Here is an 18,277-nt window from a genome sequence, read left to right on the forward strand (position 1 = left end):
CATAGTGAATACTGAAGCAAAGTATAGGTATTCATCAAGTACCTCATTAGTAATAATTATTGTATTTTTATTCCTTTCGTGTTATCTAGTATAGTTGCATTTAGTATTTAAAGTGCCTTTTGTATCTTATGGAATTACATTGTCCCTACAACCGTAATGGGTTTTAGAAAACGGTGGTTCAAAGTAAACTTGCAGGCTTAAGAAATCATTTCATTTAGGAAAATAAAGGTTTTTGCATTTGAGTCATTTTATTTTGATCATCATCCCCCCACTCCCTGCCAAATACCCTTCCTATTCTCAATGGGTATATGGTTATTATGTGGTTATTCTCAAGTTAATGCAGGGCTCTTTTTTCACTCCAGGAAACAATTTAAAGTAATTTGTTTCCAATTGTACTGTAACTGTTCCACAGCTGTAAAATCTAGGAAGGAAATAACTAAAAATGAGACTAATAATTAGTAAGGGATGTAGCTATTCTATTGCTTTAAACAATTCACTTTGCAACTTGGTATTATTTCCTTCTCAGATGTAATGGAAGCTGCAAGTCCATCAGTTATACAATCCAAAGTTAGCAATGAGGAGGCCACCACTTCTGGTGTGAATGTTGAGTGCCGAATATGTGGTGATAAGGCTTCAGGCTTCCATTATGGAGTACATGCCTGTGAAGGTTGTAAGGTACAGTGGATTATGATGTATGTAACATATAACATGCCATTATAGAAATATTACTCAGTTAATGTTGATGTTAAACTTACTAGAATTTGTATATAAAGACAGAAACAAAAATCACTGACTAATATACCAAGCAGAAGAAAGATGCAATTCCCATGCATAATAAATTATTGGTTAGCTTCAGTAAAATGCAGCCATTCTCAACACACTTTGTTGCTTTGCAGTAAAATACTTGCATTCAGTGACAGAAATATAGTCAATCCCTAATTAAGTATTGAAAATGAATGAAATTTATTTCGGTCAGCACAAACATAACAAAAAGCATCATTTTCAACGATGATTTCATAAGACAAAATTGCAACAAAAAGAAACATAGATATTCTTTAAAACAGACCGAACGGGTGAAGGCTGAAGCTACAACTTATTATGCCTACCCCTCTTACTTATACAACAACATATTTGGCGTCAATCATCACATCAAAACCAAAAATTTCGTAATCTTTTAACACAAAATCCAATTCCAAGTATCGTTTATTTACATTACTCCCATTCATTTGAAATCATGTATTTTATATTTGTTCATTAAATTATTTTTAAATAATTTTTTAAACTTAAGTGTGGTGCATGTTTTTAAATTCTCACTACAACTATTCCATAGATTCACCCCTCTGACTAAAATACAGTGATTTTTTTACATTTGTTCTTATCCTTTGTTTTTGAAATATACATGTACCTCTCAAGTCATGTTGACTTTCTTTCATTTTAAACAACCTTTGGATACTTTGTGGTAGCTGTCCATTTTTTACTTTATATGTAATTTGTATTATTTTAAAATCTATGAAATCTCTGAATTTTAAAATGTTTAGTTGAATAAGTAGTGGATTGGTTGGCTGATAATAATTTGTCTTATGTACTGTTCGTATGATTTTCTTTTGGAGTAGAAAAATTGAGTTTGTGTTTGTTTTGTGTGTATTTCCCCATACCTCTACAGAGTAAGTCATGTATGGGACTACAAGTGAACAGTATAATGTATACAAAGATTCCTGATTTAAGAAATCTTACACTTTGTACAGTATTGCAATCGATTTTGACATTTTTGCTTTGACATAATTTATATGTGGTTTCCAGCTTAATTTATTATCTATTACCACTCCTAAAAAATTTTGTTTCAGATACCTTATCAATTTCAACATCATTTATTCTAAGTTTACTATATGAGTTTGGTACACAGTTTCCAAATATTATGTATTTAGTTTTACTTAGATTCGGAGATAATTTGTTAGTGTCAAACCATTTCTTTATAATTTTTAGTTCTTTCTCCACTGTATCCAAAAGTTGTTACAGATGTTCCCCACTACAAAATATAGTTGTGTCATCAGCAAATAATTTACATTTTAATGTCAATCAAGACAATGTAAAAACAAGAAAATGTTATGTCTTAGTAGGCCAGGTTGTCTGATATCAACAAGCCACCACACAAATAACTGTTCAACTGCCACGATATTTCATCCTGTTGGAGAGATTCTTTTTGTTCCATGCAATATCCTCCCCAACTTCATCTATTACTGAGACTAAGTTATTTTCCTCTCTCTCTTTTGGTGAAAAGTTAACTGTTTCGCTTTCCATAGATGCTGATTGACCTGTAGAGTTTTTCCAGCATTTCCTATTTTTAATACTTCAATTAAATATTGTCAGGTTCAATTAATGTGAAGTTAAAACTTAACTTCACTCAAAGTTCTGGTCACCTATTCTTGCTACTCTTTTTGATTTGGGTATTTCAGATATTTTAAGTAGAATATAGATTGATGACATGACCTGAAGGATGTCCTCCTGTGCTATTTACCAGTTAAATTTTTTTTATGGCCTTCAACTGGATTTTAATATGGTTGACCTCTCTGGATATGCCCCAGAAAATCTAGTAATTTGTAAAGCTCCAGTGAAACGGGGACTTGGGGATCATTGTATCAGGACTGACTGAAGGAACACACAATCTGCTGGAGGAAAACTTTGATAATTCCTTTCCTCCCATGGGTGCTGCTCAGCCAACACAGTTGCTCCAAGTTCTAGCGTCTGCAGTTTCTTGGGTGTAATAAAGAAAATCCCATTGAGTCATTTAGGTGATGCTACCTAGATCAATGGCATGGATGAATAAAGGTATACATAAAAACTATTGAAGTAAAGACAACTATGTAAGGAATACAGAAAATATTAATAATGATGATAACCATAGGGCCTATGAAAGTATAAGAGCTATAGTCAAGAGGGAAATTCAGATTGCCAAAAGGCAGGTTGAAAAGGATATTGCTGATAATGCTAAGATTGATCCCAAGAGATTTTTTTCAATATTTAAAGAAAAGTCAAGGAGGGAATTAAGTGTATTAGAAATAATAGTGCGGTGTTGAATTATGCACAGAAGGACATAGCAAATACTCTTAACTCATGTTTTGCTGAAGTACTCACCTGCAAAGAGGTTTGCAAAATGTCAGTAAGTGTAGAGAAAAATAAAGTTGTTTTAAGTGACTTAGAGATCTTAGAAAGTGAGGTCCTGCTTCAGCTGAAAAGGCTGAAAGTTAATAGATCTCCAGGCCCAAGAGTATCCGAGGGTAATTAAGGAGGTCTGTGTTTATATATACAGACCCCCAACATGTATTTTTCAAAAGTCAGTGAAGGCTGGTGAAATCCTTAAGGACTGGAAGTGGGCTAATGTTGTTGCAGTGTATAATAAGGGTGACTGCACTGACCCAGGTAACTGTAGCCCAGTAAGCTTAACATGTATCACAGGCAAGATAATGGAACCAATAATAAAGAATCAGATGGAAAATCAGCTGATAAGGACAGGCATGTTAACAGAAAGCCAGCATGGGTTCAGAAAGGGGAAATCATGTTTTACTAATGTGCTGGAGTTCTATGAAGAGGCAACTAAAATTTATGGTAACTATAGAGTGGTTGATATCATTTACTTGGAATTTCAGAAGATATTAAAAGTGGGGTTCCACAGGGATTGGTTTTGGGGGTATTGCTGTTTTTAATTTGTGTTAATGATTTGGATAAGCATACAACAAATGAACTAGTTAAGTTTGCCGATGACACAAAATTAGTGGGATGGGCTGATAACATTCAGGTGGCAGAATCAATACAGTTAGATCTAAAATTCAGATGTGGGCAGATAAATAGCGGATGAAAATTAATGTAAGTAAATTTCAAGTGTTACATATGGGAAGTAGAAATATTAGATATAAATATACAATGGGATGTCTTGAGTTAGAACGTGCACTGTATGAGAAGGATTTGGGTATCCTGGTAGACTTATCACCATCAAACTCTAGACAATGTACAGAAATAATTAGGAAGGCTAATAGAATGTTGGGTTATATAATGCACTCAGTGGAGTTCAATTCAAGAGATGTTCTCCTTAAGCTGTATAATGCGCTTGTGAGGCCACACCTTGAATACTGTGTTCAGCTTGTGCTCCATATTGTGTGAGAGATGTGAAGGCGCTGTAGATAGTCCAGAGAAGAGCGACTAAACTCCTTCTAGATCTGCAGGGCATGAGCTATGAAGAAAGATTGAAAGAATTAAATCTCTAGTCTAGGTAGACGTACAATGAGAGGAGATGTAATAGAAGTGTTCAAAATCATTAAAGAGTATAAGTAAAGAGGATGCCAGCTGCTACTTCAAAACTAATCCATCATCAAGGATATGGGGCCATAGTTAAGTGGAGATTTCAGGCCAACATCAGGAAGCACTTCTTTGCACAGCGAGGTGTGGGCACGTGGAGCAAACTATCTAGTTGAGAGTAGTACCTTAGAGGCTTTCAAGTTAGTAGGAATTTGGCAAGCTTTGTTGGGCTGAATTGCCTGTTCTTGTTAAAAACTTTATAATATCCTAATGTTTAGACATTAGGTGTTTGACAGCAGGTAAATTTGGTAAATGTACTTACCATTTTCAACAGGTTTTTGGTGTCAATGAACCTAAAGTTGTATGAATATGAGGCCCTCACAGGATTGGGTGGGGTGGGGAGGGGAGAGGAGGAGGAGTCTTTTACATGTGTTCATGGAGTCTGAACATGGTCTGACAATCAAAACCACATATGCATACTCAAGGTAATGTGTGTGCTCAGTTGGACCCTCAAACCTAAACAGTCTGGATCAGCTAAATGTAAACGTTCCAAAGTTATCACTCCTCATTAGAGTAATTCTTGCGGCAAAACCTGGCTTAGTTTATTTGTGGTATCATCAATGCTTGCTGTCTTAACTTGCATATATGTGACACATTGCCAACTAAATACTTTGTACTGTGGCATTCATTGGAATTCTTGACTAGTCTTGGTAGAAACTGACAAAAATTGCAGCCCTGTAAGTACTACTTGAACATGTATTTGAGTACCCGTGTTCTTGTTCCATTAATTTTCCACTGGGAATGCAGAGAGACACTACTGTTGTTGAATAGATATTATTCTGTAGCAACAATGAATAATGGTTCTCTACTATGCCACGCAATAAGATGTTATAACAAAGTGTCAGGAAATTAAAGCAAGTGTGTTATATTTTGTATCCAAATGACGACACTTTCATAAGTATTGGAATGCAGTTATATTGCCTTGGATACTTTCTAAACTTTCTCACCACAATGAAGGATCTCCTCTACAGGATCACTGGGAAGCTGTTGAACCCAACACTGTCTCTACTTAAGAACCAAGGTCATCCCAACTTTTATAGTGAACTAAAGGCAGTACTGACACAAATACTGGTTAAGAAACTGAGCTTTAAGTTATCATTGACTTTTTTTTTGAAGCATACAAAATAATGGGGTTTTGTACTTCTACAAAGGTTGTCTGCCAATCTGCCCCTGCTATACTACATTGCTCTTTAACAAGAGTGATATAGAGTCTGAAAAATGCAATCCGCTTCCCATGTCTTGGGAGCTATTTACAGCAAAGGTAGACAATGATGAACATTTATCCATCACCTTCAGTGTGCCCACATAGGCCTTAGTCTTCTATGGAAAAGGCTCATCATGGTCTACTGTGCAGCAGTGATCTTTGTCTATATGTATGCTTCTGAAACATAGACCATCTAGCGTAGCCATCTCAAAGTGTTTGAGAGATGTAACCCCTGCACAATTCTACAATTTCACTGGAAAGGTGAGCAAACTAAGATCAGCATTTACTCCTAGCTCAAAATCCCTAACGTTAAGTCCTTACATGCCTTCATTTGGCTCTTCTTGGGCAGAACAATCATTCACGTGCTCAGTGCTAGACACTTGGAAATAGATATAGTCTTTTTTGGGTTCTAGTATGACAAGTAATCCCCATCTGATAGAGGGAATGATTGGAGGATGCTCTCAATGACTCCTTGGAAAAAGTGTAGCAACCCGAGCAACTTGAGGGCATCCCTGGATGGTGGCCACTCTTAATGAAGAAACTACACTTAGGATGGCACTCAGAACCTGCAGTGTGTTCTTTGGAGCACATACAAGTCTAGTGTAGTAGTGTAAATTGCAGGTAGTACAGACATCACCCAATCAGAATCAGGTGTATTATTTGTTGTTTTGCGGCAGCAGGACAGTGCAATACATTTTTAAAAATACTATATTACAATAAAATTATATTAGAAAACGTAGCCCCATATGGCCACCCTGCCCTGATGAGCACATCGTGTCTCAGCCATGACAGAGACTGCAGGTCCCATAATAGCCTCAGAGGAATCCACCAAACTGGAGTGGCTGCAAGTTATTCCAAGTCCGGAGGAGAAGAAAAGATCTTTCCCATTTAGGTGTAATGTGGGATACTTTGAACTTCGCTGCACATGCAGTGTGGGGATTCTTGCATTTTCCACTTAAAGACAACAGGACTGGTTGCCTACAGGCTAAATGGTAAACCGCAAAACACCATCAAATTGTGAATCAGCTGTCAGGAAGAAACATGAATACCACAAACTGAGGACAAGGCAATCGTATCTCATGGTGAAGGAGGCTATTTACCCCATCACATCTTTACCAGCTCGCAAGGGAATGATCTTATTAGACTCTCTTACTTTCATTACTTTCCTGTAACCCTGAAACTTGTTCTTCCTAACACACACCCATCAACTCCCCATCACTGAACTGTTTCCACATCGCATGGACTCACTTTCAAGGACTCTTCATCTCATGTTCTTGATATTTATTGCTGATTTATTATTATTGTTATTTCTTTTTTCTCTTTGTATTTTTACAGTTTGCTTTTTTTGCACACTGGTTGCTGTCTGTACTGTTGGGTGCAGTCTTTCATAGATTCTATTTGTGTTTCTTGTATTTACTATGATTGCCTGCAAGAAAATAAATCTCAGGGTTGTATATGATAATACATTTTCTTTGAACTATGTCTTTAGAACTTTGATTCCTTTTGGTGTTAAAATATACAAAGAGATAATTTACTGAAGGCAATTAACCAACCAGCCTGCCTTTAGAATGAGTGAGAAAATGGAATCATCCAATGGAAACCCTACATGGTGTAGTTGTGAATATGCAAACTCTACATAGACTGCGCCTGAGGTCAGCATTGAGCTTGGGACCACAGCACTGAGCGATCAAAATTAACTGTGGCACTGTTAGGCCTACTGCAGCACCTAGTGTCTACATTATACCTCTACTACTGCTTATTGATAAATTAATGCAAGTCCAAATGTAGAAGTTAAAATATTAGATAAAGATTGCTATCCAACAGAGAACTTAGGAGAAATTGCACAGATGTTTGAATGTAGAACTTGCTATCACGTTGAGGATGTGAAAGCTATAACATTATAGAAAAGCTAGCTTATTGTATGATTTCTTTTTATTTCTTGTTCTGTGTTATATAGATTATATGAATTAAGGTGGGGGAAGGTTGTCATGGACTATAAAATGCCAGAAACCAATTGGGCCAATAATTTGTTTTTGTTCTATAAATTTTATATGACTTTTGTTTTTGCCGCATGCAGCTATACTATCTAATAAATTCTTCAATTCATTTCCCATCTATTGAGATTGCAGAGTGCCTTTATGAACTTGCAAATGATTGAAATGGGAGCATGAGACGGTCACTCGGTTCCTTAAGTGTGCTCCCTTATTTAATAGCATGACTGAGCTAATTGTGCTCTTGATTCCATACCTCTGTTAATCTTTCGCACTGTTCCTCATTCCATCTTAAGAATCTGATCCTAGTTGCCTCACAAGAGGAAGCCTCTCTACGTGAGGTGGCAGGGCAGTGTAGAGGACAGCATTATAGCGTAGCTGTTTGTGTAATGTTATTGTAGCACCAACTGTAAGATCAGGGCTCACTTCCCACCACTGTCTGTAAGGAGACTGCACGTTCTGCCCGTGACCGTGTGAGTTTCTTCCAGGTGCTTCGGTCCGGCGATGTATGGTTAGAGTTACTGAGTTGTGGGCATGCGATGTTGGCACTAGAACTGTGGTGACACCTGGGGGCTGCCCAGCACAAGCTCACTGATCTAATTTGATGCAAACGACACATTTCACTCTGTATTTTGATGTACATGTAACAAATAAAGTCTTCTTTATTTTGATCTGCCCTGTCAAAACCTCTGAATCTTCAGTTAAGACTTTTTTTTTGCCTGTTCAAACTCTAGAGGACACAAGCCACGTCTGTAAGGAGTTTGTAAATTCTCCCTGTGACCGCATGGGTTTCTTCCAGGTGCTGCGGTTTACTCACACAGTCCAAAGATGTACGGAATGGTAGGGTTAATTGGTAAATTGTCCTGTGATTAGGCTAGGGTTAAATGGTGGGGTGGGCAGGGGTGGTGGGGAGGGAGTGGTGCTGCCGGCATGGTTTGAGGGGCTGGAATCTCAATTGGAATATTCCTATCTGTATCAATCAATAGCCCAGTCTGTTCAACATCCTTTTGAGTTATTACTAGAACTTTCTCAGAACTGCACCAAATACTATAACGTTAAATACTATCTATGGTACTCTAGATGTGACCACTAACGCCATATAAAACTGATATAATTAATCTAATACACACGTTACTAAGATTAACACAATTTCAAGAGCACTGTGATTTCTTTTAGGCATATGCAATAATTTGTATTTATTTCAAAGCATTTTAGGTTTTAATTATATCTTCATTTTGAAACCCATGTAAATGCAGTAACTGATCTTTGGTGGTCTTACCTCATTTAGCTGCACTTCTCCATTCTGCAAACAGGCCTAATATTAGTAACTGGGATTGGTATAGATGAGTACAGATTATCTGAACATAGTGAGCTGAAGGGCCCATTCAGTGCTGTTTGACTCTTTCCTTGTTTCAGCTGTCTAAACCACAAACAAAAAGAGCTGGAAACAGCAGATCAATCAGTTTTTGTACAGAGAACACATTAAGTTTGTATGGTGGCTAATATTTTCTAACCTTGCTAGAAAGAAACTCTACCTGTTGGTAGCCATCAATGAAAGGAGGACATTAATATATTGCAATTTATTCTTCTGTATTTTTCTTTAATCACAAACTTTCCAAAGATTAGCCTTAAGGTAATTTCTTGCATATGAATGATCATGCGTCTTACTCTAATTGTTCCCAAATACAGCTCTCTTAAATTGAAAGCTTGGTCTTTTTATTGTGTTTGTGTTTGTTCACTGTTTTTGGGAATGATGATGCAGGCACAGCCAGACTTGCATACACAGCAATGTAGAAACACAGTTTGTGAGCAGTAGAGTGAAGGCTAGTAACCTTGACCCAGTTTACTCAATTCCTGTTTGTGGTTTATTCAGTGAGGTAGCCAGTGCCAGTTTCTCCTCCTCCCTTCCCAGAAGGACTGAAAACTATGTTGTGGGTCAATACAAAAGCATACAGGAACTTAATTTCAAAGTGATTTGGAGGCGAATGTTAACTGTATGGACATGTTTAATGCTGTACAATTACTGGTGAATTTTGCCTCCGTTAATTAATTCCCTAATTAATTCACCATGCAAATACCTTGTTCAGTATTAAAATGCATCTACTGCCTAACAAGGAGTTGAGATCAGTTAGATAGGAAAGGAGACAACTGGGAGGATGAAATGGAACAGAAATAGTAAACAATGCAAACAGGAGTACCAGTTAGGGCTGTACATGATGAAGAGAGGAATTATAGTATAACAGCAAGAAGGAATGGGGTGGAGTGTGGCATCTGAGTACTTGACAAGAGAAATAAGATGAAGAATTATTTTCTGCATCCAAGTTTGAAAAAGCATAAATATTCCTTCATCAATCTGAGAAGACCATTTGTTGTTAATTAGTTTGTAAACTAAATGTGAATCTGTAAACTAAATGTGAATCTCTTTCATGGAGGCAAGAGTATAGGTTTTTAGTATGGGTATTAGGGTTTGAGCTAGAATAGTCCAGTGAGGCTTTGGTTTATATATGAAAAATGACAGCAATAAGATGAGAAAGGTGGTTGATATACACTAGTTTTTCAGTAGGTTCCAACAAATTGCCTGATAAGCTTGTAAACTCACTAATTTTGTAAGTTTGTATGGATACAGTTCAGGCATTATCACAAAAAATACTGTTGAGTGTTGTCATGTGTTCCTTATGTAGAGACATGTTTCAAACTGGGATTTTTCTCTACAGGTGATAACAGGAAACAGTTAACTTAAAAGAATAACCTGACAGTTTGGTTAGACAAAAAGTAAAATGTTGTCTAAGTATGCATTAAATATAATCTGATAATTTCCTGTATTTATAATCATGTGTTTACTCTTAAAATCCTAATGATTTAATTTAAACTTGAACTAAAACTTGGCTTGCAGGGTTTCTTCCGAAGAACAATTCGCATGAAGCTGGAATATGAGAAATGTGATCGCAACTGTAAGATTCAGAAAAAGAACAGGAATAAGTGCCAGTATTGTCGCTTCCAGAAGTGCCTGGCATTAGGGATGTCACACAATGGTCAGTAGACATTTTTACAAAGAGCAGAGAGAAATATAAGACACAACAATATTTCAACAGATTTTCAAATCAAGAATTTGGAAGCAGAAAGACCGAGGTTTAAATGATCTCTCTTGCTTTAACTGATTCTGATTAATGCAAGTAAGAGTTGGGTTCACAAGCTCAAGAGAGTGGAAACTTGATCAACTTGTGCTGTCAGAAGAGAAAGAAAAAAATGTAAAAAGAGAAAGCAATTTTTGATTTAGACTAAATCTACACAAAAGAGAAACCACCTTCCCTGACGGTGGAAGAATCTGTGGTTCCCACATTGGTTTGTCAGCTATTTAAGAATCCACAAAACTATAGTGGAAACAAATCATTATAAGACCATAAGATATAGGAGCAGAAGTAGGCCATTTGGCCCATCGAGTCTGCTCTGCCATTCAATCATGGGCTGATACAATTCTTCCAGTCATCCCCATTTCCCTGCCTTCACCCCATACCATTTGATGCCCTGGCTAATCAAGGACCTTTCTATCTCTGTCTTAAATACACCCAATGACTTGGCCTCCATAGCTGTTCATGGCAAAACATTCCACAGATTTACCACCCTCTGACTAAAGTAATTTCTCTGCATCTCACTTCTAAAACGACGTCCTTCAATCCTGAAGTTGTGCCCTCTTGTCCTAGAATCCCCTACCATGGGAAATAACGTTGCCATATCTAATCTGTTCAGGCCTTTTAACATTCGGAATGTTTCTTTGAGAGCCCCCCTCATTCTCCTGAACTCCAGGGAATACAGCCCAAGAGCTGCCAGATGTTCCTCATACAGTAACCCCTTCATTCCTGGAATCATTCTTGTGAATCTTGTCTGAACCCTCTCCAATGTCAGTATATCCTTTCTAAAATAAAGAGCCCAAAACTGCACACAATACTCCAAGTGTGGTCTCACGAGTGCCTTATAGAGCCTCAACATCACATCCCTGCTCTTATATTCTATACCTCTAGAAATGAATGCCAACATTGTATTCACCTTCTTCACCACCGACTCAAATTGGAGGTTAACCTTTATGGTATCTTGCACAAGGACTCCCAAGTCCCTTTGCACCTCTGCATTTTGAATTCTCTCCCCCATCTAAATAATAGTCTGCCCATTTATTTCTTCCACTAAAGTGCATGACCATACACTTTCCAATATTGTATTTCGTTTGCCACTTCTTTGCCCATTCCCGTAAACTATCCAAGTCTTTCTGCAGGCTCTCCGTTTCCTCAACACTACCCGCTCCTCCTTGTCAATGATCTTTGTATCATTGGCAAATTTAGCCACAAATCCATTAATCCCATAGTCCAAATCATTGAATACATCATAAAAAGCAGCAGTCCCAACACCGACCCCTGTGGAACTCCACTGGTAACCAGCAGCCAGCCAGAATAGGATCCCCTTACTGCCACTCTGTTTTTTGCTGACCAGCCAATGCTCCACCCACACTAGTAACGTCCCTGTAATTCCATGGGCTCTTATCTTGCTAAGCAGCCTCATGTGCGGCACCTTGTCAAAGGCCTTCTGAAAATCCAAGTACACCATGTCTACTGCATCTCCTTTGTCTAATTGCAGTAGGTTAGTCAGGCAGGGTTTTCCTATCAGGAAACCATGCTGGCTTTGACCTATCTTGTCATGTGCTTCCAGGTACTCCATAATCTCATCCCTAACAATCAATTCCAACAACTTCCCAACCACTGATGTCAGGCTGACAGGTCTATACTTTCCTTTCTGCTGCCTCCCACCCTTCTTAAATAGCGGAATAACATTTGCAATTTTTCAGTCATCCAGTACAATGCCAGAATCTATCGATTCTTGAAAGATCATTGTTAATACCTCTGCAACCTCTCCAGTTATTTCCTACAGAACCCGAGGGTGCATTCCATCACATTCAGGAGATTTATCCACCCTCAAACCATTAAGCTTCCTGAGCACCTTCTCAGTCGTAATTTTCACTGCACAAACTTAACTTCCCTGACACTCTTGAATGTCCATTATACTGCAGACATCTTCCACTGTGAAGACTGATGCAAAATACGCAATCAGATCATCTGCCATCTCTGCATCTCTTATTACAATATCTCCAGCGTCATTTTGTATTGGTCCTATGTCTACCCTTGACTCTCTTTTACCCTTTATATACTTTGAGTATCTTCTTTGATATCAGTCGCCAGCTTCCTGTCGTAATTCATCTTTTCCTTCCTAATGACTTCTTAGTTTCCTTCTGCAAGTTTTTAAAAGCTTCCCAATCTTTTATCTTCCCACTAGCTCTGGCTTCCTTGTATGCCCTTTCTTTTGCATTTACTTTGGCTCTGATTTCACTTGTCAGCACTTCCCTCATTTTTTTGCAGAAATTCCAGCCATTGCTGCTCTGCTGTCCTTCCTGCTACTGTCCCTTTCCAGTCAATTTTGGCCAGTTCCTCTCTCATGCCATTGTAATTTCCTTATTTCACTGAAATACTGATACATTGGATTTTATTTTTTTCTCTCACATTTCATTGTGAACTTGATTGTATTGTGATCGCTGTTCCCTAAGGGTTCCTTAATCTTAAGCTCTGTTATCACCTCTGGATCATTGCAGAACATCCAGTCCAGCACAGCCAATCCCTTAGTGGGCTCAACAACAAGCTGTTCTAAAAAGCCATCCCTTAGACATTCTACAAATTCTCTCTTGAGGTCCAGTACTGGCCTGGTTTTCCCAATCCACTTTCATGTTAAAATCCTCAATGATTATTATGATATTGCCCTTCTGACATGCTGGTGACAGTGGTGGAGGCAGATATGATAGGTTCTTTTAAGAGACTCCTGGATAGGTACTTGGAGCTTAGAAAAATAGATGGCTATGGGTAACCCTAGGTAATTTCTAAGGTGAGGACATATTTGACACAGCTTTGTGGGCTGAAGGGCCTGTATTGTGTTGTAGGTTTTCTATATTTCTACATACTTTGCATCAAATTCATATTCCCAGACATTGATCCCAGACAGCACCTTCATCTCCCATGCACCCTTTTCACCAACTGCCTCCCACCCCATGATGAGGGCAAAGCTTATACTCACCCTAACTGTCCTGCCAAGGTCCAGGATTGAAAGTAATAGCTCTGCCACCTAATCCAATCAATTTGGTGAAGAACAAGAGCACCTGAGAGTCACAGTATGGGGAGCAGTAGAAAGACTGAGAGTGGGAGAGCAAACTAGCACCAGGACTGATGGCACTTTCTCTGTGCTCTCCTCTGTCTTTCCTGCCTCCTTTGGCCTCACCCACTCACCTCTGTCTATCACAGCCTTCCCTTGATAGCCTAGCCTGGAGCAAATATGCCTGACTGGTTCTTCGTTCCTTCCTCCTCATTCCTTGTAATTTCTCACCTTAAAAAAAAACACAGTAACTAAACAAAACTAAACTATTGTCATCCAAACCTCTAGTCATGAGACAATGGAAATTGGGATGCACAAGTGAGCAGTTTTGAAGAAATGCAGATATCGGGAGTCAATGGGACTGATAGAGATTACAGAAATATGAGCAAGTCCACAATGGATTTGAACACTAACGATTTTAACCTATTATGAAAGGTTTTCCTTTGAACTTCTCAAAGAAGCCATGTCTATTCTTGTTTAATGGTACAATTAACTAGCAATTAACCAGCATTCTTCAAATTGCAATTTTTTTAGTTCTTGGAGTAGTGCACTGAATAGATTAATTTAACAAATAATGGCACTTTTTAAAATTCAGTAAGATGGTTTAAAAAAACTTAAATATTTTATGCCATTGATTTGTTAATGTTATGTTTTAAAATTTACTTTTGAGTCACGTGCAAATTTCTTTAGACGGGGCCAATTCTTAGGGTTTTGAAAATTGTTCTATATAAGTTGAAGATAAAACAGAGTTGACATATATGATCATTGGAGTAGATACTGGAAATAGAATAACCATAGAAACCATAGAAAACTACAGCACAGAAACAGGCCTTTTGGCCCTTCTTGGCTGTGTCGAACCATTTTCTGCCTAGTCCCACTGACCTGCACATGGACCATATCCCTCCATACACCTCCCATCCATGTATCTGTCCAATTTATTCTTAAATGTTAAAAAAGAACCCGCATTTACCACCTCATCTGGCAGCTCATTCCATACTCCCACCACTCTCTGTGTGAAGAAGCCCCCCCAATGTTCCCTTTAAACTTTTCCCCCCTCACCCTTAACCCATGTCCTCTGCTTTCTTTCTCCCCTTGCCTCAGTGGAAATCTAAATCAAAAACCGAAAATACTAGAAGAGCGCAGCATAGTGGTAAGAGGTGATGAGCCAATGTGTCATTGGAACTGGAAAAGTGCAGAGAGCTGTGTGGAGAGGACAGGGTACAGTCCAAAGTTATCTAGGTATTAATTACCATAAAAACCTAATATTTCATGTTCATCTCCTCCCATTCTGCTCTAAGAATTTCATTCTTACAGTGACTCTTATCATATTTGCTCTGATGAGACTATCCACCCTAGAGCCTTTTAAGTTCTTTTTCCCCCTGTAACTGTGACTTTCCCTCTATTTTAGTTGATGGGGCTCTCAATTGCATTTCCTCTACCTTTACTCTGGTTACCCTCTTCTCTGAGCAGGAACAAGTAGAGAATTTCCCTTGCTGTCACCTTTCGGCCCACCAACCTCCACTTTCAAAGGATCATCCTTCATTTCCGCCACTTCTGGTGGCTCATCCTCCGTTTCACCTTTTTATTTTTATTGTTATTTTCTACCTGCTGTTTTTTTTTAAAGTAGTTGTTACTTTGACAGTTTTGATCTACATCCCATCACAGCCATTTTTCCTATTCACTGAACCCTTCCTGAAGCATAAAATATACTTGTTCTTTCAAGTATCTAGCTCTGAAAAGGAGGGCTCTTGATCCAAAATTTTTTGCTTGCCACTGGTACTGCCTGATATGCTGTATGCTTTTTGTATTTTCTGATTTTTCACAGTAAAGGTTCTCATTATTTGAAAGTTAGCTGCCACTAGTCTGTGAAAGACAGAATACTTAAGATGCTTAAGTCCTTGTCCGTCTGCCTTTTCTATAGTCCTCTAGAGGATAAGTTTTCTAATCCTCTGGATCTCTAAATTTATGTCCCATCAGCCAGTTTCTGTACATTGATAATTTTTGGTGTTGTCTCTGACATTGTCAGTAAGCCATTATGACTGGTCCCTGCAAAAATGAAAGGTATACTTTGTATACTATCAGTGTGGAGGACTGCCTGTTTTCATTTTGTGCTAATGACTTTGTGTTGAAATATCCTATAGCAGCAGAGCATGCAATTCCTGCCCTTTGTTGAAAACAGACTTTGTTTTCCTGACCAGCCGAATCATTATGAATACAAGTTTAATAAAGCAAAGTCAATTATTTGCCAAATCTAATGTTTGCTTTTCTCTGGTAACAGCCATTCGTTTTGGCCGAATGCCTGAAGCAGAGAAGAAAAAGCTAGTTGCGGGACTTCTAGCTGGTGAAGCAGCAGTTCAAAATCCACAGATAGCTGACTTAAAGTCACTGGCAAAGCATGTTTATAATGCATATCTAAAGAACTTCAATATGACTAAGAAAAAAGCACGAGATATCCTAAGTGGAAAGGCTACCAAAGACCCTGTAAGTAAATGGAGAGAACTGAATTTAATTGACTTTATTTCTTGCATCCTTCACATACATGAGGAGTAAAAATCTTTACGTTACGTCTCCATCTAAATGTGCAATGTGCTATCATAGTATCATATAATTTATAATAAATAGAACAGTCAATGTAACATAGAATACACTCAAAGCAGCGTGAGTTAATCAGTCTGATGGCCTGGTGGAAGAAGCTGTCCCGGAGCCTGTTGGTCCTGGCTTTTATGCTGTAGTACCGTTTCCCGAATGGTAGCAGTTGGAGTAGATTGTGGTTGGGGTGACCCGGGTCCCCAATGATCCTTCGGGCCCTTTTTCACACCTGTCTTTGTAAATGTCCTGACTCACGGGAAGTTCACAACCACAGACGCGCTGGGCTGTTCACACCACTTTCTGCAGAATAGTGCGATTAAGGAAAGTACATTTCCCATTCCAGGTAGTGATGCAGCCAGTCAGGATGCTCTCAATTATGCTCCAGTAGGAAGTTCTTAGGAATTGAAGGCACATACCAAACTTCCTCAGCCACTTGAAGCGAAAGAGGCTGTGTTATGCCTTTTTCACCACACAGCTGGTGTGTACAGACCACGTGATGATTACATCCTGAATTTTATGATAGGTATTTGTACTCGAGTCAAATGAAACCAAGTTTATTGTCATGTAACTATATATATTTATATAACATATATAATGTATATAGAAACAAGACCAGGTTTCTCTGAACCAGGGTGTAAAGCACAGTAGTACACATGCCACACATAACACACAATAACTTATGAAGAAACAGATAAAATCTACAGATGAATCACACCTAAATAACAAACTAAAGTGCATTAATATTAAACATTGTAAGGTACGAATCAGATTAATCAGTGACATTTCAAATCTGATATGGCTGTGAGTTCAGAAGCCTAATGGTCTGTGGGAAGAAATTGTTCCTGATCCTGACCGTTCTTGTTTTGATGTGTCATACTCTCTCAATGGTGCTCCTGTAAAACGCAGTTAAGATGTGGGGTGTGGGAGCCTTGCTTGCCTCAATCATCTCAGGAAGTGAAGGTGCTGTTCAGGGAGGCGATATTAAGGGACCAGGTGAAGTCATCCATGATGTGAACTCCCAGGAACTTGGTGCACTTAACTCTCACTATAGAGAAGCCATGTATTCACAGAGAGAGATGGTTCATCTGCACCTTCCTGAAGTTCACAATGATTTCCTTTGTCTTCTCCATGTTCAGGCTTAGGTTGTTTTTCTCACACCAGTCCACCAGCCTGCATGTTTTGCACTTGCCCTGTGTGTTTAAGGTTAAGCAAATGAAAATAGATACAAAGTTGCATTGGAACAGGGTGTAAAGATTTGGCCATGGAAGCACTTTTAAAGAGGCACTTGGAGGTGGAGAAGTGGGGGAAAAATAGGATGGAAATGATTGAACACTCCACCAGGATGGCTGACTGAACTGTGGTGAGTGATGACAAGCCAGAAGCAAAGATGGAGTAGAGAGTTCAGAGTTGGCACTATGTTAGTGGAGATTACAAAGAGGTAGATGAATGAGGCTATAAAAGGATTAAAACTAACTGTAAATTTTGAGTGGGTTTGGGAGTTAATATAAGTTAATAAAGAAGGGGTTAGTGCATGTTAGAATGTGGACCTGCAAAGTTTTGGATGAACATAATTTTGTGTAGGAAGACATATCAGAAATCGGCCAAGAAGAAATTGAAAATAGCCTGGCCTGTGAAGGACGAAGGAAAATGATGGATAGAATGAGAAAGTTTGTCTTGAAAAGTAGATTTTAGAAGAAACAGTTGAGCAGACGGTCTGAGTTCCTTACACAAATTGGGAACATACAAGGTAGAGGAGACGGGTGATTATAGAGAAAGGGAGATACTACTTGTTACAGTAAACAAGTATAAATACATAGTCCTTTTTCCTGCAGAGGCAGGAAAGGTCCTTGGATTTTGATAAGAAAAGTTATCTTTCCGCTTTCTGTCTGGAACAGCTGTTGTTTCAAAGTTGCATGATGATGCATTTGCCTTGAGACACAGTACTTTCAGGGTTCCCTAG

General features: G+C 38.4%; 1 protein-coding gene across 1 annotated transcript in view; it reads left to right on the plus strand.

The window, feature by feature from the left end:
- LOC140209907 (peroxisome proliferator-activated receptor delta-like) overlaps positions 1-18,277 on the plus strand; it is a 53,815-nt gene that overhangs the window by 17,585 nt on the left and 17,953 nt on the right. The window contains exons 3-5 of the mRNA XM_072278567.1: positions 527-675; positions 10,439-10,577; positions 16,007-16,209. Of these exons, the coding sequence (XP_072134668.1) occupies positions 527-675; positions 10,439-10,577; positions 16,007-16,209 (491 nt within the window). The remainder of the gene's footprint in view (positions 1-526; positions 676-10,438; positions 10,578-16,006; positions 16,210-18,277) is intronic.

Source organism: Mobula birostris, chromosome 14 (assembly GCF_030028105.1).
Source record: "Mobula birostris isolate sMobBir1 chromosome 14, sMobBir1.hap1, whole genome shotgun sequence".
Taxonomy (NCBI): Eukaryota; Metazoa; Chordata; class Chondrichthyes; order Myliobatiformes; family Myliobatidae; genus Mobula; species Mobula birostris.